Genomic DNA, 25,117 nt, shown 5'->3' on the forward strand with positions numbered 1-25,117 from the left:
AGTTTACAAAATACTTTATAACGATTTATAAAACCATTAATTATAAGGAATAATATATCGTTTCGAAAAGCTTTTGAAACTATTTATGAAGATTAACATGTTTGTAAATTACTTAAAATAAAACATCAATAAGTATTTATAAAACTATTTATGGTCTTAAATCATTGTGAAAGCTTATAAATTATTTATAAGAGATAATAACTTCTTCTCTTACTTTATAAAATCATTTATTAGGATTTATGAAGTTATTTATAATGACTTTAAATTTCAGTGAAATTATTTAATTAACTTGAGGATATTCCGACCACATGGAAAGACTTAGACTAATCTCTAAGTGAAGGTGCAACTCATGAACAAAAATATTTTTCCGGTATTTAGATGTGCCGAAAATAAAGGTACATATCCATGTTGAAGTCCATGAATAATGAGACTTAGTTTCACGCAGCATGTCGATCGAACCAGTTAGCATTTCAAATTATTCTTCTTCCCACTCGACCAAAAGGTCCCATATATATATATATATATATAGTTATGTTCCTTCTTAATAATTTTTGTGTCTTTATACTTTTGTTGTAATCGTGGATTTTTTCCGGCACATGAATTCATGTTTTTATAAAAGAAATTATACGAAAAATTGATCTACGAACCTATTAAACTATATATATATACACACACAAAATTCTAATTTTTAATGGAAGAAAATCTTAATCAGCTATATATGACTGTTGATAAAAAAATTCTTATTAAACATCACCAAAAATCATACTTATACTTTAAGTAATCAAATAATCAAAATAAATAAATATATAAATAATTTATTGAGAAAATATCTACCAAATAGTTTTGAAAAACAAAAAAAATATATATTATAACGTACCATAACATAAAAAATATTATATTATATTAAATTTTTTAAAAATGTGTACCTCTAAATTCGTGGACATTCAACCACCTAGTTTATAATAATATCAGTTTAGTTTTGATTAATATATTTTGATTTGGGTTCGGCTCAATTTAACATGAAACCGGCTCTCCGAATTTCACCTGATGTCTAAATTAATTGAATATCAAAAATAAGATAAAAGAGGATATTAGTTGCCAAAAATAAAGGAGATTACCGTAAATCGATTTCATTCAAATTCTCAAGAGATGTTGTTTTTGGAGGGATAAAGATTCCAATTTTATGAGTATATGATTTGGGATTCAAATTTAAACGGCACTTTCAGAAGGTGGAGAAGATCTGCGTAGCAGTCCGAGTAAGGCCGCCGACGCTGAAATCATCACTTGGAAACAGATCTTCTCTCTAGAAAGTCGACGAGCATAGAAACGAGCATAGAATCTCTCTATACAAGTCTCTTGGCACCCCAATCTCAACAGCTTCTTACGCTTTCGGTACCAAATCTTTGTCAATGATTCTGGATTTCGATTCCTATGGATCCGATAGCTTCAAAATATCGTCTTTATAATTTTATTTCTGTTTGCTTTTTTGCAGATCATGTGTTCGACGAAAGGTCTAAAAATGCAAGCGTCTATGAGCTTCTTACCAAGGATATTATTCATGCCGCCGTCCAGGGTTTCAATGGTAATCTAATCTGATACATTCTAGAGATTGGTTTTGATGATGTATGGAGTTACTGTGATTTTTTGTTTCATGTACTATGTTTGCTTATGGACAAAGTAGTAGTGGAAAGACGTACAATGACTGGTTCTGAGAGACCGATCCGGGGATTACTAGAAAATCTGTGAGAGATGTATTTGATAGAATACAAATGGTAGGGGGCATTAAAATCTATTGGATATCTGTAAAATTACCACAAGAGTACAACTTTTAATTTGTGTTCTCCGTTTCTAGATATCAGATCGCGAGTTTCTTACATGGAGATTTACAACGAAGAAATCAATGATCTTTTAGCTGTTGAGAATCAGAGACTTCAAATTCATGAACATTTGGAGGTTGGTTTGATGGATCGATAATCTTCACAAGTGATATTCATTTTTGTTTTAACTCAATTGCTTCTCTTTGATGTACAGTGTGGAGTGTTTGTCGCTGGCCTTAAGGAAGAAATTGTTAGTGACGCTGAACAGATTCTAAAGCTTTTAGATTTTGGAGAAGGTTAACTAAGAAGTATTTCTTTGTTCCTGCATTTTGATTATGTATATGTGTATATTGACATGGTCTTCTTTACTGAAGAACAGTTAATAGGCACTTTGGCGAGACAAACATGAATGTTCACAGTAGCAGGTCTCACACTATCTTCAGAATGGTATGGTTTTCGGAACCTATGAACGAAACCTTCTACTGTTTTTAAGTAATTATTCTGATCTAATCTTTCTGGTGGGATAGGTGATTGAGAGAAGGGGAAAGGAAAATAATTCTTCAGATGTTATCCGTGTCTCAGTCTTGGTTAGTGATCAATTTCACTTTGGTCTTAACATCTTTCAAAAGCTGCTTATTCTCTTACGGGTTTTCTTTTAACTCAATCTAGATTTTGGTTGACTTAGCTGGATATGAATGAATTGCCAAAACTGGTGCTGGTGGAGTTTGCTTGACAGAAGGAAAGTACATTAATAAGAGCTTAATGATTCTTGGGAATGTCATCAATAAACTAAGTGAGAGTGCAAAGCTAAGGTATTTTCTTACCCTTTATTTGGTTATACTTAACTACGATACAGCCCAGCTCACTTCTGACATATTTCATTATAGGGCACATATTCCATACAGAGACAGTAAGCTGACTCGAATTCTTCAGCCTGCGCTTGGTGGTAATGCAAAGACTTGCATTATAAGCACTATCGCACCAGAAGAGGTTTAAGGACATTTTTCTTGTTGTCAGGGTTTGCATTTTCCTGGCTTTTACTAATCCTCTGATGGGCAAGATTAGTCAATTGACTTGTCAAAGTTGCATGATCATGTGTGTAGCATCATATTGAGGAATCAAAAGGAACTCTCCAATTTGCAAGCAGAGCCAAGTGCATCACCAACTGTGCTCAAGTGAATGAGGTCTGCATTTGAATTTAAAAAGCATTTGTAATTATATTGGTTCTTTGCAGAGATATTCCAACTCTCTATTTCTTCCACTAAGGCTCTGTGTTTTTTCTTCGCTTCGAAAAGTTTCCTCGGCTACATATGTTATGTTGAGCAATTTTCTTCTTCTTTATCTGAATATAGTATGACATTATTTGAATGCTCCAGATCTTGACTGATGCTGCTTTATTGATGTGCCAAAAGTTAGAGATAGAAGAGTTATGTGTGAAGCTTCAGGTATATAATCAAATTGTGTTTCGACTACATCTTGGAGTGAGGATGATGCTAACATTAGTAATTTTCGTAGGGGTCCCATGCTGAAGTGTTGGAACAAGAAATATTGAAGTTAAGCAATCAGATGCTTAAGGTAGTTTCCTCTCTGCTTTTTCTAGTGAATTGAATATAACATTTAGCAGACACAACATAATATACAATCTTGTTTTGATTTCCAGTATGAGTTAGAATGTGAAAGGCTAAAAACACAACTGGAGGAAGAGAGAAGGGAACAGAAGGAGCAGGAGCAGTGCATTAAGGATCAACAGTTGAAAATTGAGAATTTAAATATTCTTGTCACTCAGACTTCAAGAAGAACCAGTCAGAGGTACGAATTCATTAATTGGCTAAGCTTAGGTGATGTCCTGCTTTTCTTGGATGTTACATCTGCATGACGTTCCTCCACCATTACACCAATAAATAGGCTTTAGTTAGCAAACTCCTAACATGTCATCAGTTTTTTTTAAAGAAGTTTGTATTGCTTTTTAGCTAATGTGGTGGACTCATTTTCTTGGTTATGTAAAAAAAATGACAATGTATTATCTTTATTGGCAGGATTTTATCAGTTTAAGAAAGACACCAGATGTGTTATGCAATGTCATTGATAGCAGCGATTTTCCTGGGAGTCCTTGCTTTAAATCAACTGAACCTTCTTTTGTAGTTGCTCGGTCAAGTTATTTAGGACTGTCTGATTTTAGTCCGATGGTTCATTCATTTGGAGATATGGCCGATAAAGACACTTGGACCAAACTAAACAAAGGTTTTGTTGCAGACCTCGATAAAATTCAGTTTACACCTGCAGTTAGAAGTCAGCCCACTCCATTAACTACTCCAACCATGGTGAGTAGATACATTTACTTTAAAATTGAATGAATAGAGACTTCTGGATGCATATGGTCAAAACAACTCTCATTCCTCTTCTCTTTGTGGTTCTAGTCAAATCTCTTTTCATATCAGCTTGCACTCAAACACTCTGTTTATCATAACTGGCTGATATCTAGCTCATGTATGTTGAGAATTACTACTTTTAGAAACATCATATAGATGAATACCCAGTCATTTTCCAAATTTGTTCTCCTTGTTTGGTTTTCAACAAAAAAAAGTAGTTAGGATTCAACACCTAAGACACGTACCCTAAGCTGGCATATTTTTCTTTACTTTTAGGAATGCTCGCCTGAAAATCCCAAAGAGGTGGAAAAAACTCAAAAGTCAGAATGAGTTGCTGACTAAAGAGAAGGACAGTCTGCAGGTTAGTCTTTATTGGTTGTTCGAGTAAAGATGCTCTTTCAATTTTAGTTAAAGAGTTATGTCAGGTAGCTCTGACCATAAATTGAACTGTATACCTTCTTTAATTACTTCTCTGACATGAAATATATGTTGATTTTTACGTCGACCTCTTTCCTTTGCTATCTTATTTGTTTTACTATTTAGTTCTTATTTCTTAAACTGCAGTTGATATGCTGGATACCTACTTATATGGAGTAGTATAATGATTATTTTTGCATCAATTATGTATTCTCAGGTAAAATTCAACTATCAAGTAGTTCGGAACACAAAACTTATGGAAGAGGTGTCTGAGCTCAAACAAGAAACGCTTCACATGAAAGAGACTCCAAAACGGTTATACGAGTCAGTTGCTAATTGTAAGGATGTCTACAAGGGTGTTATAGTCACAATGAAGGTGAACAGCTTACTATATCTTGTGTGATTTTTACTTTTTGAGATTATCAATAAAAAGATATTTGAGCTCAAATTGTTTCTCTTGCATTATGTTAGAGCTTAATGGCTGAGAATGAATCTCCAACAGCAAGGTTGCTCTTTGGTGCAGCTGAAATCACAACAAACCTTCTTTCAACTCTTGAATCACAATTCTCAATGATTATGGATGGTCAGAAAGATGGTAGCATCGTAGATCATCCATTATCTGTTCAATGGGAAACACTCCGTGTGAGTCTGAAGAACACAACCACATCGTTGGTGTCAAACGCACAAGCAAAAGATGAGTTTCTGAACTGCCACAACAAGGTAGCTTCCTTGTCACCATCGTCAACATATGGATCAATTTTATTCATCTTTTCAGTACTTTTGCTTGGATACTTTGGCTCTCTTATTATGGCTTTATAGTCCAATGAACACCTTTGTATATGTTCAAATGCAGATCAATCTAAATAAATGGCATTCTTTCTACGGTTACTTTCTGGCAATCTAAAGATAAATAGCAAGGAGGCTTTGCTGCATGCTAAATGTTTGCTTCTCATATGCTTCATCGTTATAAGTCTCATCAAACTATCCTCATCGTTCTACAATACACTGTTGACATTTTAACAAGCTAAAGTTTTAATCGGACATGAAGTTTGAGTGCTCCCATTTGAGCTAAATACTTTCTTCTCCCATTTGAGTTTTTTGCTTGAATCTCTATAAACCAATGTTTCAAGGAAAAACATGAAGTGATTCTTGTTTAGTTAGTTAGATTTTGTGGTCACACTACTATCGGTTTTCTAAGACAGGTTTTGAATGTGATTTTAAGGGACAAGAAATAGCTGCAGTGGAGGAGAAACTAAAGTCTGAGGTCAGCATCATTAAGGAAAGATATAACGAGGTGGAGAAAGAGTTGAGTTTGGACAAACAGCTTCTAGAAGCTTCAAGAGAGAGAGGCTGGAAAAGAAAGTACAGTTTTTGAAGGAAAAAAGAGATTTAGCAATCTCTCAATCAACTCAGAGACTGACTGCATCTGATAAAGAGAATGCTTTGAAAGATCTCAGCGTGGAAGTGAAGAGAAGAAAAGAGATGGTAGAAGATATTAAGCAAATCAGCTTCACTTTAGCAACCAGACAGACGTTTCTAATGACTCTTCACAATGAAATCAAATCCAAAATGCGGAAATTAACCACTCAAAATCCGAAATACCAGTAGCAGAAACAGCTCTATGTATTTACGTTTAATCCTTTGTTATAATTAGCTTATGTATATTATTAATCACACTAGAAGTAGATAATGGTTTTGTAACTTATCACAACTGGTTATTATTATACCCAATCAAAAAAAAATTGTTCAATCAAATTTTCAAACCGAACTAAACAAAAATAATGGAATTGGAAACCGAAAACAAGTTTATTCAAGATATGGCCTAATTCACTTTTTTATATCTAAAAAAAAACTAAATATGAATTAATATATAATAGTATCTATGTTGCAAATAAAATTGGGCTTAACTGAGCCCAAGATTAGTGGAAAGATGAGAGAAATGATTGTCGGACACAAACTTCTAAAATGGTAATAAACAAGAAAGTACAGAGTCAACGGTCAGAACGTTGACCAAATCTCTCTCTCGCTCTCCACCCGAATCTCACCGGCGATCGTGGTTTGCTCACCGACAAATCTGAATCGTATCCAATACTCACAGTGGTAAGCCCTCTGTAAATTCCCATTGTTCGAGCTCAATCTCAACATCGATCAAATATTTAATTTTAGTTCCTGCTCTTCTGTGAAGCTTTTGATAAAATAGTAAACTCGAGTGATCCGAAACAGTAACTTATTTAATTCACTATTAACAGATAACAGTTAGACGTTAAATACTCTAAGATCAAAGAGGGATCATATTTTTAATCTTTCAAGCTCAAGAAACGTGTTCTTGAATCTTGATAGTCATTTTCAGTTTCTTTCTAAAAATGTTATTGCATAACTTGTCTGAAGGAAGAATGGCGACTCCGGTTGATCCACCAAATGGAGTTAGGAACCAAGGGAAGCATTACTTCTCTATGTGGCAAACACTCTTCGAGATCGACACCAAATACGTTCCCATCAAACCCATAGGCCGTGGCGCGTACGGTGTTGTCTGCTCTTCCGTTAACAGAGAGACTAACGAGAGAGTAGCGATCAAGAAGATCCACAATGTGTTTCAGAACAGGATCGATGCGTTGAGGACACTTCGTGAACTCAAGCTACTACGTCATCTTCGACATGACAATGTGATTGCTCTTAAAGATGTAATGATGGCTAATCATAAAAGAACCTTTAAAGATGTGTATCTTGTTTACGAGCTCATGGACACTGATCTTCACCAGATTATCAAGTCTTCTCAAGTGTTGAGTAATGACCATTGCCAATACTTCTTGTTCCAGGTATGAGGGTTTGCGTGTTCTGTTTTCATTGTTGTTTCGGGGAGTTTCACCTTTTTGCCAGGAACCTAAGGAATGTAAATAGTTCCTTCCAATGAGAATTGAACCCGAGTAGCGGAATGCCTACTAGATACTCCTTTACCACTAGACCAACAGCTCGTTGGTTTTTCGTGTTGTTTTGTCTTATTGATTTTGTTTTTTTTTTTTTTTTTTTTGTAGCTGCTTCGAGGGCTGAAGTATATTCATTCAGCCAACATTCTCCATCGGGATTTGAAACCAGGTAACCTCCTCGTGAACGCAAACTGCGACTTAAAGATATGTGACTTTGGTTTGGCGCGCACGAGCAACACCAAAGGTCAGTTCATGACTGAGTATGTTGTGACTCGATGGTACCGAGCACCAGAGCTTCTCCTCTGCTGTGACAACTACGGAACCTCCATCGATGTCTGGTCGGTGGGATGCATATTCGCCGAGCTTCTTGGAAGAAAACCGATATTCCCGGGGACAGAATGTCTTAACCAGATTAAGCTCATCATTAACATTTTGGGGAGCCAGAGAGAGGAAGATCTCGAGTTTATCGATAACCCAAAAGCCAAAAGATACATAGAGTCTCTCCCTTACTCACCGGGGATATCATTCTCTCGTCTTTACTCGAATGCGCATGTTCTAGCCATTGATCTGCTTCAGAAGATGCTCGTTCTTGACCCTTCCAAGAGGATTAGTGTTGCGGAAGCGCTTCAGCATCCGTACATGGCGCCTTTGTACGACCCAAATGCCAATCCTCCTGCTCAAGTTCCTATTGATCTCGATGTAGATGAAGATGAGGATTTGGGGGCGGAGATGATAAGAGAGTTGATGTGGGAGGAAATGGTTCATTATCATCCAGAAACTGTTAACTCTGAGCTCTGATCTTAAGTATTATGAAGGTAACTTTCAGAGAGATCTTTCAACTATTTTTTAATAAAGTTTGGTTCATGTTTGCTTGTAACAGTGTTGTTACTAATAGTGTGTCGAAGAGGAGGAACAAAAAAGTTTTTATTACGTGATTTATTTGTGTCATGGAAGTTCTGTTTTGCTTTCCTGGATATAAACTAAAATGTCTGTAACATTTGTACATAAGAGTTCTGTTTTCTTTATCATATTATGTCTTTAAAATTTATTGTTCACGCTAGCTGTTTTTTTTTTGTCAACGCTGATTTCTTTAATACAGTACATGATGAAACGGAAGGTCCAAAAGAAACCTAAACGAAGCCCAATCGATAAACTAAAATAGATAAAGATTAACAAAAAAACCACCACATGTTTACTGGAGGTCTGAGGATGGGATGGTACGGATGCACGCGTCTCAACCAGCGTCCCTCACCTGCGAACGAAAGCACCGATCATATTTACATATCTGAATCAGTTTTCGACCCTTTTTTGTTTTCTTTTGTTTCCACCTATTTGCAGTTTTCGTTGAATACTGATGATTATATAATCTCCTTGAGCTCATCGGAATCTTGAAGCCCTAAAAACTCAAATAGATCTAAATAACATATCATTCGCCAAAACACCCTCAAATGAAAACTCCATTTCTATTTAGTGTCCTAAGTTCACCGAGTAAATTTACCAACTACAATTTACGACCATGCAGAGAAACTTCCTTGTTGTTCAAGAGGAAGAAGAAACATGATAAACATGTTTTTTTCTCACAGCATGATAAACATGTTTCTACCATTTAAATTTTCATTGCCAAAATACATTTGTAACACGTAGTAATACACTAGTACTTACTAAAAAAATTAACTGTTTAGTAAATAAAACATATACATAGTTGAATTCCAATTCTAGTAAATAAAAAAATCAGTTCATTTTCCTAATAATTTTCAACGATGCTTGGAATGTTCCAATACAGTGTTATAGATTAAACTTATTTTTGACTTTCAGACCTACTCATGAATTCAAACTTTTCTTTTCAAACTTACCATATAAGCTGCGTTAAAACTGGCTTAATTGGTTGTGATTTTTCAATAAGTACCTAATCAATTGTATTTCACGAAATCAACTCTATTTTATATTGATATATAAGAGAATAAATCCGTGGGTAAAGAATAAACCATTTTTCAAAAAAAAAAATATCGGTGGGAAAACGCAATATATGCCATTTTATTATTTTAAATATTTTATCGTTTAGAAAGTTTACTATCTATATTATTAAAACAAGAGACTTTTTGATATGTTATACTATTTACAACAGTGTCATATCTTTTAGACTATATTTAAAAAGTGATTTTGGCACATGTCCTCTATACAATTAATTTCACAAAAAAAATATGACATATTTACTGAAATTGATGACATAGCTTCCAAAAAATATGACATGGATAATTTCATTTAATGTTGATTTATATTTTTGGCAAACTTATTAGAATATGGTAATAATTCATATATTACATTTAATATTGATATTTCTTTTAGGTAAATTTTTTTAAATATGATAATAGCTCATACATCATCTATAAAATAAATATATTCATATATAATATTTCATATTTAGAAATATTATTATTTTTGTATAATTATACAATTTGTATTACTAAAGCTTTCAAAAATTTCTACAATTTTTTTAAAAATTAAATATTTAATCGTAAGAACATTAATTTCTTATATATCTACAAATTTTATAAATATTGTTTAGGCTAAATTTTTGATAATTATACAATTTTATATCATTTTATTAGTTTTATACAAATTGATTTAATATATATCAAATCTGTATTAAATATTAGTAAGAAAATAGTAAAATCTATAATATTTAATAAAATTTATTTTTAAATATAGGTTAGATTTAAAAAATTCCTTACTCCACATGGTGCAGGAAAACACCTAGTATGCCACATAACTAAAAAAAATTGAGATATTATTTATAACATATAAATTTGAATAATATATGCCAAATAACTAAAATTAACATAGAAATTTTTTTGGTTTAAATATGAGTGAGCGTTCAGGTACCCACTCGGATTCGGTGCGGATCTATTCGGGTTTCGGGATTTTGGAGCTGAAGATTTCTCTCTTATTCGAGTATTTTATAAATTTTGGTTTGGATCTTTGCGGGATCAATTTGGGTTTGAATAACACATTTAAATTATTATTTTAATTTTAAAACTCATACATATTTTAAAATTTTCAAAATATAAAATAAAAATAATATATTACATATAAATTTGAATAATTTACATATAAACTTAATGATACTCCACTCTGATTTTAATTGGATCAAAAAAATGACAGATGATAGATGGTCGATTTTGGGTTGGATAAATGAAAAGCTGTTTTTGGATAGATAGATGGATCGATAGGTTACACTGAGGTTGCGAAATGGTCTTAGATTCACCACTCTCTTGTTCTGACACACCAGTCAACAAGAGAGGTTGTTGATTTGCTTTGAATTTACACACCTCCACAATCAGGTTGTTCATATGAACAATGAATCATCAAATAAGAGAATAAATATTTTTATAAAAATGATGATTGAAAAAAAAAGTGAGTTTTGCCAGAAATAAATAGAAAAGAAAAGACAAGAAAATAAATAGATAGGCATGTAAAACACAAACTAGTTGTTGTAGGAGACAAATGAGTAAATGAAAGTGGTTGAGGAGTTGGTGGCTTGGCCAAGAAGCTCTTCTTCAATTTCCAGATTCTGAATAAGGCCAACAATCTTCTCAATTAGCTTATTGGACTTAGATTTCGTAATAGACCCATCAGAGATTGCAAATAGATCTTGTTTCTGAACATTGGGTTCATCCACAGAATCACATCCACGGATTTTCATCCACTCGGGTTCATCCACAGAATCGCATCCACGGGGTTGCATCCACTCGTATGCATCCACATGTTCGACCAGGATTGCATCATCCCTTCCTCCTTTGAAAGGATTTATCCTCAAATCTGACATCTCTCCTACTTCAAATGGAAATTGTTGTGGTGCAGCAAACAGCTCAATAGATTCATCTCCATCATACAACCATTGTTCTTTCGATAGCTTCTTGAATTTAGTAACACCACACCCATCTTTTACCTTATCAATCAGAGGATGGATTCCTTGAGCTCATGTTCCAATTTTAATCTTCCTGACTTGAAGAGAACATGCATCTTGATTTTGTAACTCGTTCTTACATGTCTTCTTGTAACTAAACTCTATAAGTTTATCTTCCTCTAATGACCAGAGAATCTGAATTCCTCTGCCTCTTTCAAACAACCAAGTTTGAGCTTTGGCTTCTATATTCCCAAATGCTGATTCTCCAAAAACATAATCCACTGCTTGTTTCTTCTCATAAATTTCCAAGCTGCAGAACTTAATTCCTTTCAAATCTGATCCTTGAAACTCATACCCACTCAGTGATTCACAAAGCTTATTTTTTCCATATTCTACTTTTTTTCAGCAGCTCAAAAAAAGGAATATAAGAATCTGATTGTAGAAAGTACCCCTTCGATAGTTCATCACATATGCTTCTGGTTTATTCTAAAACAGCTTCTCCATGGTGGCGTCTTTTCTTTCCTGCTGCATTCCTTCCTTAGAAACCACTTCCTCTTGTTGTGTATCCACAGATTGCACACTCAACTCGTGCTGAACCTTAATCAAAGTTGTAGAAAGCTTAAACCTTTGAACCTGAGACACTTCTTCATGATCAAACTGCTCACTCTTTTCATCTTTGTCTTTGTGTTTTTCATGATCTGAAATTGTCTCAAGCTTTGTTCTTTCTCTATCCAATCTCATCATCTCTAGCTGGTTGTTGATTGACCATGGATCTGCATCTTCTGGCTTCTTTTCTTTCATATCTATTGAATCAGAATCATGAGAAGAACGAGGTGTCTAGCTGCTGCTAAATTGTTGATTAAATCTCCTGGACGAACCTGGTGGACTATGATTCAAGTCAAGTTGACCATAGCTTCTGGATACAAATCTTTTTTTCTTGATTGTTTTTATCTCCAACCAAGAAGAAACATGTGGTTCTCCATTGAATCTCCTAGTCTTAGCAACTTTAGCCCACCAAGTGATTGCATATCCATAGAACCTAGTGACTGCTAGATGTACCTTCTTCTCTTCAGTGTAGTTATGACAGCCAAACACCAAATCCATCTCCTTTTCCCATTCTAGGTAGGCATATGAATCAATCTTCCCATAGAAGGATGGAATCTGGATCAATTTTTTCTTCCTTGCAAAACTTCCCTTGTTTCTTTACGCTTAAGCTATCTCCTTATCGGCTCTCTTGATTCCAACAGAATACATGGAATATTGCTGGGTATTTGATAGATCTGGTGATTTCAGAGAAATCAAACCCAGAAAACAAAAATCGAAAATGAACCCAAAAAGAGATGAACATGAAACAGATTAGGGACTGAGAAATAAACAATAGAGAAAACAAAATCAAACTGAGAGAAAATAGAAACTTGATTGAAATCCAGAAATTAGAGAATTTGTAACAGAGAAAAGAATGAGAAATAAACCCAAAAATGAATCTATCTTCAAGATGGTGCTCTGATACCACTTGATTAAACCCTCCCTAAGATAATTCACTCTGATTTTGGTTGGATCGAAAAAAAGGACAGATGATAGATGGTCGATTTTGGGTTGGATAGATAAAAAGCAGTTTCTGGATAGATATATGGATCTATAGGTAACACTGAGGTTGCGAAATGGCCTCAGTTCATCACTTTCTTGTTCTGGATATGACACACCAGTCAACAGGAGAAGTTGCTAATTTGCTTTGGGTTTACACACCTCCATAATCAGGTTGTTCATAAATTCAATGAATCATCAAACAAGAAAAGAAATATTTTTATAAAAATGATGATTGAAAAACAAAGTGAGTTTTCCCAGGAATAAATAGAAAATAAAAGACAAGAAAATAAATAATAGGTTGCATGATAAGCATGGAAAACACGATCTAGTTTTTAAATAATATGTGTGTAATAATTTTTAAATAATATGTGTTATATGTCTTAACATGAAATATAATTTTTGTATAATAATAAATTATACATTATATAAATTTTTTTTCAAAAACATGTCATTCATACACAAATGTCTAAACTGATTTCAAAAACAAAGTGAGTTTTTTTTTTTAATTAACACAAGCTTTTTGAAAATGTCAGAAATGCCGATCCCTAAGGATAGCACTAAGGGATCTTAACCCCCGCTCTGATACCAATTGTAACACTCCGATTCCCCGGCGTCCGACCGGGTTACCGAAAAGGGGGTTATGGACACGTGTCTACTCATTTAGACAACCCTACGTGTCCCGTTACTGGTCCCAAGAGTCGACAGACGCATAACCTTCTTGTGAAATACTGTCACACCCGTATCCATATACTTCTACTTACAGTTCTGTGCACAGAGAAATGGAAAGAGAGGGAATGAGCAATGGTTTACTTAGTGAAGTGACTCTAGACCAGCCTGCCCGCATGACACTCTATACTACTCTCTGCGGGAACCAGGGCTGACTAACCACTACAATCAATCCAAATGCATTCTAGAACATTTTAACAACATCATTTCCAAGCAATCACAGTTCTATACTTTACTAACAACCTAGCGATGAATCCAGACAATGATCTCAGTCATTGCTACACATAATTCAATAGACTCGACCAGCTCGACATACACGACCGACTCGACTCCATTCATCCTAGACGTATGGACCTATAGCCGTTTACGGATGTCCCTACGCGTTCCGGCTTACCCTGGAAGGGCGCCTCTTTCGAGCATCCGTCCCCCTCCAGCTTCCTACATGGCTATCCGAGTTGCAGCACGTTGGCCCATCCTGGCACTGTCCGCCACCCGGTCATAATAGCCATAATTACACCACGACTCGGTAGTGACTTGATCTTAAGGCGTCTACACCGATCCCGTCCGTCCACGGTCACCGTCCTTTCACGGCCCTTCCTCATCTCGCCCACGGGTACCTCATGTTAGGCTACTGTCCCGTGGGCTCCTGCAGGTACCTCGTGTTAGGCTACTGTCCCGCAGGTACACACATCCTAGACTCTAGACGCCCACCCGTTCTCGGTGGTCCAAACAGGACATCAAGCAAGTTCATTGACATGTTCACATTCTCATTCTCATTCACTTAGAATCATACTCATACTCGTTCACTAGACGCCACCGGTTATCGGTGTCGCACACAATACACATCACCTTCTCAATCATACAACTGATAACAAATGACATCTCATTCATGTACATCATGCATTCACATTAGTTACCAATGACGTGTTTATCATCTTAGGCATTCACTTCTTTCTAGCAACCTAGCTCTCATTCAAGGATCCTCATAGGGATCACGACAACCAGTCACACAAGCACTCATCATAGTAAATCATCCACATCAACACAAGGCAGTTCATTAAGTCATTTAAACAAGATGAGAGTTCATATGCAGCATGATCCATTCATATAGCATCCTAACATTCGTCATGATCTACCAACCTAACTCTCAAACAGGGTCTAATCAGACCTAACTCCAACATAAAGGAGTATACAGTACATGGGAGCAAGATGGGTTTGAATCACCTCACCTTAGCCTAGATCTAGATCTGGATCTGGAAATAAGAACAAGAGAGAGTTGAGATCTGGTCACCACCACCACACGGCTGCTATCACCACCACCACCACCACACGGCGCCGGCGAGAGGGAGAGAGAGAGAGAGAAAGCGACGACGCAGAGAGAGAGAGGGAGAGAGAGAGAGAGAGGCGTGAGAGAAGAAGAGAGAAAAGGAAAAGAGAAATTTGACGGCTAGGGTTTCCTAGTCTCTCTAAATCTCTGCAGAGCTCCGCTCAAGTTTCAGAATGAGACAAAAGAAAGGGTTGCAACTCTTTTTATAGGAAAATGTGAAGGGAACCCTAGATTTTTGTCAAATGGACCGTAGACAAATCCTTTCTTTTATGAAAATTTTTGGGCCAGGTATCGGGCCGTTAAAGATAGGCCTGAAGTTCATCTTTCCATAGTTTACATATAGGTATCTATCATCGAAATTCTGTATGTTTTGTATTCCATTCGGATACTATTAACTAAAAACTAAATTACTAATTTTATACGTGAACAGAAACATTAAAACTACAATAAGACTAATGCTTAAGAAGTCGTATTATATGGGCAAAATCACATTGTTTATATTGTTATGGCGCCTAGCAAAGCAAGTTATAAAACAAACATTATTTAAAGGATTGTATGAGTTAGTGTTGTGATAAAGAAAACATAAGAACCAAGAAAAATGAAAATTCTAATGACCATTGTTATTAATACGGTTTTGAATTCATATCCTCTAGTAACTTTTTCCCAATTATAGTCATATCATGATGTCAATGTTATAAAGCAATGCATGAAGGTAACTGTGACTGAATTATGCAATATAAAATGGTGATTCATTTTTTATAATACCCTATATATTAATTGAGGATCTTTTAAATAGTTATAACCTTAATTTCGTAAAAATTAAAAAAAAATTCACCTTATGTAGCAGTTGTGTATGCTTTTTAAATGTTATTTAGAAGAATTTTAGAGCACATAAAATAAACTATAGTTTAAAAATATAACGTTGGTCGCATATCATCTATTAATAAATGAGATTTTTGCAAATATGACTCAAAACTTTAAGTCAAACACAAAACTAACCCATGTTTTTTTTTTAAACTTTGACTTGCCTCTTTCACCTCCAAAGTTCAGATTATTCACGAAAATGTCATCACTTTTTTTTTATTTTGTTTTTCGAAAATGCATATTTTACTCTATCACTCTCATCTTCCTCGAGTATTCACAATATTGACATTGCCATCAATACACCAACCACCATGAACAACCAATTTGAAACTCTTAATGCACCTAAAAATCGATTTACACTCTTTCTTTCTCAATTCTTATGAACTAAAAACAACATCTCTTTAATTTCTCTCCATATTCATCCAAAAGAAACCCAAGATTTTGATTCTAAAAATTTTACGGTTCATAGAGCCATTGAAGCTTACGATTCTAGTTGGGTCACTTTTGTTTGAGATTCTTAGTGCTTGGAGAAGACTTTTGTGTGCTAAACAAGTTATCTCACTGGTTGAAACTATGAAATTAGTTTTTTTCCAGATATGTTCGTCCAAACGACTTCCGGGTAAGTCGTCTGGCTGTAGACGACTTACATGGAATTCTTCTGGTCAATGCAGAGGTTAGTTTCGCAATTGACTTTTAAATGTGTTTTTCTAGACGACTTACATGGAAGTCGTCCACATTTGTTTGATAAAAAAAAAATCGAGACGACTTACATATAAGTCGTCTCGCGAAAACGGGTTACTTTTGCATTTGACCGGAATGTATCAGAAATTTGACTTTTCCTGGACGATTTACAAGTTAGTCGTCCAGTAGAAAATTAAAAAAATAATATTTTTTTCTAGACGACTTACACGGAAATCGTCCATCCGACGACTTACATGTAAGTCGTCCAGAATTTTATTCCGAGATTATGGTTAAACCTTGCTTATCTTGGACGACTTACAGGTTAGTCATCTAGGAAAAAAACTCGAGACGACTAACGTGTAACTCGTCTAGAAAAAAAAAAAAATTTTTGTTTAATAATTCAGTTGCAAAACTACCCTGAGACGACTTACAAGTTAATCATCTAGAAAAAATAAAATATTATTTTTTTAATTTTAAACTGGACGACTAACTTGTAAGTCGTCCAGGAAAAGTCAAATTTCTGACACATTCCGGTCAAATGCAAAACTAACCCGTTTTCGCTAGACGTCTTGATTTTTTTTATCAAACAAATGTGGACGATTAACCTGTAAGTCGTCTAGGTTAAAAATCAATTGCAAAACTAACGTAAATGGACGAGTTCCTAGAAGTCGTCCAGACGACCTCCGTGAAAGTCGTCAGATCAATGTTTAATAAACTTTCATTTTCTCTAAACCTATAAAGATTTTTTAATATTTTTTTGTTAATTCATGTATATTAGTCAATATTAGGGCTACTGGATGAAATTTATAACTTAATTGGTGATATTTATGAGGTTACCAACATTCACGTTAATTAAAGTTTCCAACTGATCCGAGAGGACTTCCGTGTATATTTAAGAGTGATAAGTAACTTCAAGATATTTAAAACTCATATTTTCAAAATATGTTTTCTCCCTTAGTTTTACGAAATTTGACTAAGTTTTTCAACACAAACTTGTAAAAAATGTGATATGTTTTGACTAGTTACTATTGTTTGTTTTCATTTCTTAAGTATTATTGTTATAGACACCAATGATGATTATTGTTATGAGTTGGAAGAAGGGATAAAATGCTTCTTAAAATGTTGTATCAATATGAGGCTACCAACATTCTTGTTTATTAAGATGAGAAGAAGACCATTGGAGTTTATTATTGCATATGGGAGATCCAAAGATAAGAAAAAGGCTAATGAAGTATATTATTTCATTGATTTGTAAATGTGTAAACACATTGTTAGCACATATATTACATCTTGGGAAACATTATTACTGATTTTACAAAAAATTCACAACTAAAAGAGTAGACATGCAAATCACAAAACAGACCACAAACAAAACTACTATCGATCATTCATCTACAAAGACAAGCTTGGACTCCACTTGATATGGAAGAAGACTTCGTCAGAAGACTTCCAGGAAGTCGTACTTCCTGGAAGCCGTCTGGAAGACTTCCTGGAAGTCGTCTGGGACCTCCTTGAAGTCGTCTAACGCATTATATTTTAGACGACTAACAAGTAAGTCGTCCCAGAAGTCTTCCAAATCTGAAAAACCTACATATCAAAAAACGTTCAAATGGCTTAAAAACAGAGAAAATGAGTGGAAGATTAGATAAATCTACTTTTATAGAACACACAAAAATACATATCTAAAATTAATAGATCTACCTTTAAATGAGTGGAAGATGAGAATCACCTGATTAAAAACCTGCAAAAAAAAGATAGATTAGTGAGAAAGACTTGAGACAAAATTGAAAAATTCATATAAAGTTTGGTGTTTTCAAGTCAAAGAGATTAGAGTGGGTTTGGAGAGTTTTATTTTGAGAAAAAAGTAAGAACTTTATACAACAGAAAGTTACCAAATGAAGAAAAATCAGACATAAAAACTTACCAAAACGCTCAGATCTGTTATGAAAGGGAGAGACATATGAGAAGACTCCGTCAGACGACTTCCAGGAAGTCCAGACGACTTCCTGGAAGTTCAGACGACTTCCTGGAAGTCCAGACGACTTCCTCGAAGTCGTCCGGAAGACTTCCTGGAAGTCGTCCGGAAGACTTCCTGCCTAGAAGTCGTCTAGCGCATTATATTCTAGACGACTAACTGGTAAGTCATCCCAGACGTCTTCCAGATCTGAAAAACCTTCATATCCAAATCCAGATCTGAAAAACCTGCATATCCAAAAACGTTCAAAAGGCTTAAAAACAGAGAAAATGAGTGGAAGATTAGATAAATCTACTTTTATAGAACACACAAAAATACATATCTAAAATTGATAGATCTACCTTTAAATGAGTGGAAGATGAGAACCATGTGATGAAAAACTTGCAAAAACAAGATAAATTAGTGAGAAAGACATGAGACAAAAACAATAAATTGATATAAAGCTTAGTGTTTATATGTTCAAAGAGATTAGAGAGAGGTTGGAGAGTCTTAGAATGATGAACAATACATTTTTGTTGCAACCATTTGAGAGAATGAGAGAGAATGTGTAAATTTGTCTTTATATAGGGAGACAAAAAATCCAATTAGGTTAAATATTTTTGATTGAGACGACTTCCTTAGACGACCTACTAGTAAGTCACCCAGACGACTTTAATATTTTTATTGAAAACAAAAATAGGAGACTTTCTAAACGACTTACAAGTAAGTCGTCTGGTTTAATTATTTAAGCGGGAAAATAATTTTTTAAAAAATTTTAGGCGGGAATATTTGGACGACTTACATGTAAGTCGTCTGGTTAGATTATTCACCAGACGACTTACAAATTAGTCGTCTAGCCCCTAAACATAACCCCTAAACTTGATTAACTAACTAAACACTTCATAAAATCAAATTAAGCTTTAAAAGTGTTTACTATACACAAAAATAAACACTTATAGGTAAAAATTTAATTTTTCAAAAAAACATTCAAGCTTTCCAAAATCTAAACCTAAGAATACATACAATACTACACATATGTTGTCAAACCATAAAACCAAAGAATATCATGATTAACTACTTTCACTCATCTATGCTGAAAACTATTCAATTTTATTATATCTTAATTTACATTACTTAAAACTCTTTATAATTATATTATTTTAATTTTTCATTTGTCAAAATAGTTTTTTAAAATTTTATAAATTATTTTTAAGATCAACTACATCATACGACTTCCAGCATCTCAGATGAGTTACTGGGGCTATATTCGTAAAAATGGCTTATGTTCTTTTGTTTGGTCACAAGAGACTGACTGTAATTTCACAAGACCTTTAGATTAGTTTTGCATTTGATTCAAGTTTGGATATATTTTTGCAATTAAAATCAAGTTTTGAGTCATGTTTGGTAAATCCCCTTAGTAAAATATCATTACGTAACAGTTGCATATATGTGTAATCCTGTTAGGATCGTATAAAACACAACAGTCGCATATATATCGTATAAAATTAGCATATACATATTCCTTCTATTTGACTACAAACATGATATTTGAATCATTGTAAGTTTGTAACAAATGTGACAATAATCCTAATCAATCAGTTAGGATTATTAGCTTATGTATCAGTTATTACTCAAGTTCAACTATCAGAATCTACAGACCAACAACAGAACCGAACAGAGGGACCATCACATATTTAGCACACCTCACATACTTTCTGGTTCAATCAAAGTCAAAATTTTGCAGATAGGTATACTATACATTTATAATTAGAACACCCCTTCTTATACTTTATCACGGCAGCACAGTTTATTGATAGATTACATTGTTTAATCTCTGCCACACAAAAAAAGCTTGAACATTATAAACTTATATTTAAATCAGAGAATAGAGATGACAATGGCTGTTCTTACAACTTTAAACTCACAAAAAATACTCAACAAGCACACGTGGTTGAGCACTGTGAACCTCTCTATTGTGCAACCATGTATGGCCATAACTCACAATTCGTCTATTTAGAACCTTTTATGTTATTTGATATTATTAATTGATTTCTGTTTCGTTTACTATGTTTGAGAATAATATATATAAAAGTTATATATAACCCACGAGATTTATGATCTATCAATGGTTGGAGACAGATAAACATGGATAATTTCTAAGGTCAATTTTGCCTAAGCTTGAAGATTATATCTAGGCCTAGACATAAAATCCGGAACCCGAAATCCGAACCGAACTCGAACCGAAAAACCTGATCCGTTATCCGATCTGAAATGTAAAAATACCCGAACGGGTCTTGTAGGGTGGTACAAAAAATATCCGAACCCGAAGTTTTATTGACCGAACCCGAACGAGTAACCCGAAAAATCCGAAATTAATAGTCAATATAAATATTTTGAAATATATATAAGTATTTCAATTATTAAATTCAATATTTTTGGTAATATGATATATAATAATAAATATTAAAATTTTAATAAATGGTTTAAGTACCAATTAGTAATAAATAAGTATTTTATAATTTGCTCATTGAAATAAAAAGTCTACTCTCTATAAGGCAATACATATTGTTTACAAATGATGTTTGTTTTCATGCTTGATTTAACATTTTATTGTTATTTTATCAATTTTATGTGTGATAGATTAATCTTTATTTAATTTAGATGTTTTTTTTTTATGTTTTGGTTCAAAATTTTTGTTTTTTACTTCGGTTATATCCGAACCGAACCGATATAACCCGAATCCGTACGATATATGATTACTTTATGGGTTTCAGGACGCAATACAATTTTGAACCGAATCCGAAGTGTTATTATCCGAACCCGGCCCGTACTAATAAAATTTTAGTATGGGACCTAGGAACGTAAACCCGAAAATCCGAAAAATCTGATCCGAACGCCAACGGGTACCCGAACGCCCATGCCTAATTATATCAATTGTTGAATATATTGAATAGAGACAACTAAGATGACATGACTTAAACCCCAAATTAAATTTGGTTTGGTTTACTCAAGTTTGTGAATAATTTATCTAAATAGAAATATCATATATATAAAAGTTAATCTGAACTCTTTTAATACCAAATACCGGTTAAACTTTCACTAACCGTGCTTGGTGATAAATATTACAAATTTATATCATCTATATAATGTACGTGTTCGAAAAGCAAAACAACTTATTAGCAAAAAATAATTTTAATGTGAGTTTGTGTAGTTAGAATGATTTTGGAAAGTTTCAAAGGCATAATAACTCAAATTATGTACGGTACGAATGTTTTTGGGACTTTCAATTCTCAAATATACATTGTAATAAAATGTATGTGGGACTTTCTATATTTCTAAAATAAGGTAAATGTGACTTTCTATAATTATTAAATCGTGTATCAATTATGAATTCCTGTATAATATATTCCTTATAATGTAGACTATAAATATAAACTTCTACACCATATAAAATTTAAAAATGTATGGTTCTGAAAATTACTACAACGCAACAAGACTGGATTAGAAATTTTGGTGGCTTAAAATATTTCTTAAGAATTGTAGTTATTTTTTTTTTAATTTAGAAGCTTATAGTTATATAAAAAAAATTTCAATAATATTGTAAACCAAGGCTATGTATATTACATTACGATTAAAAAAATTACACAAATCATTCTCTTATAATTTGAAAAGATAATGAATTTAATGGTAATTACATTTCTTAAAAGTTAACGATGTTAACCTAAATAAGCCAAACTATATAGATGAGTTCAAAAAAAACTATATAGATGATTTCTAGCACATTGACGAGACCATCATATTTCCATCTAGGCACTTTTAACTATATAGTTAAATAACTGATATTTTAATTTTGTATATTAATAAGAGAGCAAAAAAAAATGATGTTAAACTTTGTCCAAAGAAAAAAAACGCTAAACAAATCAATGAGATAAAGTTTCTAGAATATAGAGCCAAATAGATATAAAGTGTTTAGAAGACCAGGTCAAGTCATGAAATCCTTATCATCACGTCTAACCTGATTCATGCATTTCATGTCATGTGATCTGAACTGAACCCATACCAAATCATGTCATGTGATCTAGATTTTGGAGATTTTAAGGTATATTTGAATTTTTAAAACTTTTACATAATTAAATGGTATATGAACTGAACTAAACCTATACCAAAAATTTACAAATACTCGGATAGAATTTAAATATCTAGCTCCGAATACATGAAACTCGAATAGATCTGAACCAAATTTGAAAGCTACCCAAATATTTTAGATAAAATTTTATATTTGTTGCATTTATAAATTTTAAAGGTACCCAAATATTTTAAATAAAATTTATATATATTATTTTCAAATTTATATAGTATATTTTAGTATATATATTTATTATTGAGACTTCTTACTCATATGATTTTATTAACATTTGTATATCTTCTGTAACAAAAAATTTAAACTATTAATCACAAAATTTTCAATGTGAATTTTTTTCAATACAAATTTCAAAATCAAAATATCAGTGTCTCGATACGTTTTCAATGCAAATTTTGAAATTAACAAATTTGTTTATTTTTATATGGTATATAGTTTAATTTAAATGATATTAAAATAGACATATATATATATATAATATGAATATATATTAAATAATACTTCATATTCATACGATTTTATGATCATTGGTATCTTGTTATAACAAAAAAAATTAAATCATTGATCACAAAATTTTCTATGTGGGACTTTAAACAATTTTAATAATTTATAGTCCTTTTAAAACATTCAAAATATAACATATAAGGAACAATATAATTATTTTATTCTATGGTTAATGTGATTGTTTAATTTATTTTAAATAATATAAAATTAAACAAAAAAGAGAAAGAATACAAAAATTGTTATCAAATCTTTATTATTCATAATCATTAATTGTCATAAATATGTTAATCATATTAGGTAGTTCCGTAGCTTTTATTAAAGAAAAAAATGGAGAATATTTTTTTCTACACAACTAATCAATTTGATAGTTATTTTAATATAATATATACTATATGTTTAGATGGACCAACCTATTTTTCTATAACACGTTGTTACAGAAAAATATTGTAATGGTTCTCAACCAAGATGGTTACTTTTAAATGGGTCGGTTCATTCATTGTGGCATGTGATGCAGATTCATATATCCACAAATTGTTATCGAATATTGTATTTTCTCTGGTTTATAATATACACAATTAGTACCTCAACTACTGAAATAATCATACAATTTAGAAAGAAGAAAAAAAATAGCCTAACAACAACTATCGTATGCTCCTTCCGTTTCATTAAGTTAAGAGGTTTCAGAAAAAAAATTTGTTTCACAAATATAGACCTTTTGTATTTTTTTATGAAAAAGTTGTGATTTTCAAAAAAATTAATTAATTTTATTAAATTACTATTGGTTAAAAATTATTAAAAATTGAAAATTACAAAAAACGGTACATTTATTATAGTGATTTAATGTGTTTTTTTAATATGTGTGAAAATATTAAAAAAAATTATCTTTGTTAAACGTAGGAAGTATTAGTAAAAAAAACTACTATCATATTCATATCTCACTAAATGATAGGAGTATATACGAGTGCATGAATACAAAGTGGGAACGCTGAACGTGTAATATAATAAATAACACTTTTACCAAAAAAAAGGAGAAGATATTAAATAGCACGTACGTAGTAACGAGCAGAACAACAGCTAATTGTCACATGCGCCATTAATGATGGAGCATACTAGTAAGCCTCTGAAATCATGTGAACAATAATTTATATACTAGTATGTCAAGTTTTTTTTTTTTTGATAATCCAGGGTTCCCCGCTTCGCGGATCATTCCCTGGACCCGGTCAGGCAGCGGGCCAGCTTCACCCGGGAGGTTTTTCCCTGAGTCCGAAGGCCCATTACCCACTTTAGTGACAGGGATGAGCAGTTCGCCTCCGGCTGGCGTCAAACCCGAAAGCATGACAATTGACCCCCAAAGCTCTAACCAGTAGAGCTGACTCATCCCGTCGTACTAGTATGTCAAGTTTTCGAACTAAGAATCTGAGCTAACTGTTATAAATAATTATCATCAAAACTTTGAGCACTTTAACAAACAATAAATTTGCAAAACATTATGGTTATAAACTTATAATATGATTTACTAGAATCTCCGATTGTTAAAGCATAAAAGTGTCACTTTAATATTTTCACGCAAGATAATAAAATAAATGAAATTCATTTAATTTTTATTAACTATACATGTTCAATCAATAGTTGAGATAAAATATCTATGTTTATATTAATATTTAATTTATGATTAGTTTAATAAAAATATAGCATATATTTTTATGAATCAACTTAGTTTTATAGTGATTTCAAAAATAATTTTGATGATAACATGTGTTATAAGTAAAACTAGGCGATTATCCGCGCACATGTGCATAATGAATGAATAGTCTAATAATTGTTAAATGCTAATTTTTGCCGTTCAACCATAATTATATAATTTCATAAACCCTATATATATGTATTAAATCTGAATAT

At 32.9% G+C, this 25,117-nt stretch overlaps 1 protein-coding gene and 1 pseudogene across 2 annotated transcripts; both read left to right on the forward strand.

Moving 5' to 3' along the window:
• The first annotated feature begins 841 nt into the window (after nucleotides 1–841).
• On the forward strand, nucleotides 842–6,358 carry LOC106373678 (annotated as a pseudogene).
• Nucleotides 6,359–6,510: 152 nt separating this feature from the next.
• Nucleotides 6,511–8,575, forward strand: LOC106376704 (mitogen-activated protein kinase 2). Of its 2 annotated transcripts, none has more exons than XM_013816812.3 (3): nucleotides 6,511–6,703; nucleotides 6,992–7,419; nucleotides 7,636–8,575. In XM_013816812.3, the coding sequence occupies exons 2-3, from the start codon at nucleotides 6,997–6,999 to the stop codon at nucleotides 8,323–8,325; spliced, it is 1,113 nt and encodes a 370-aa protein (XP_013672266.1). In that variant the 5' UTR covers nucleotides 6,511–6,703; nucleotides 6,992–6,996; the 3' UTR covers nucleotides 8,326–8,575. The 2 variants fall into 2 exon arrangements, with proteins under 2 accessions (XP_013672266.1, XP_022550781.1); XM_022695060.2 differs by having other exon boundaries at nucleotides 6,545–6,703; nucleotides 6,996–7,419.
• The last annotated feature ends 16,542 nt before the right edge of the window (nucleotides 8,576–25,117 follow it).

This window comes from Brassica napus, chromosome C1 (genome assembly GCF_020379485.1).
Source record: "Brassica napus cultivar Da-Ae chromosome C1, Da-Ae, whole genome shotgun sequence".
In the NCBI taxonomy this organism is placed as follows: domain Eukaryota; kingdom Viridiplantae; phylum Streptophyta; class Magnoliopsida; order Brassicales; family Brassicaceae; genus Brassica; species Brassica napus.

Excerpts from the sequence above, each read along its gene's own strand:
- LOC106376704 (XM_013816812.3), top strand. The coding sequence starts at position 6,997 with ATGGCGACTCCGGTTGATCCACCAAATGGAGTTAGGAACCAAGGGAAG. Across the intron at positions 7,420-7,635 it reads GCCAATACTTCTTGTTCCAG|CTGCTTCGAGGGCTGAAGTA; the intron begins GTATGAGGGTTT and ends TTTTTTTTGTAG.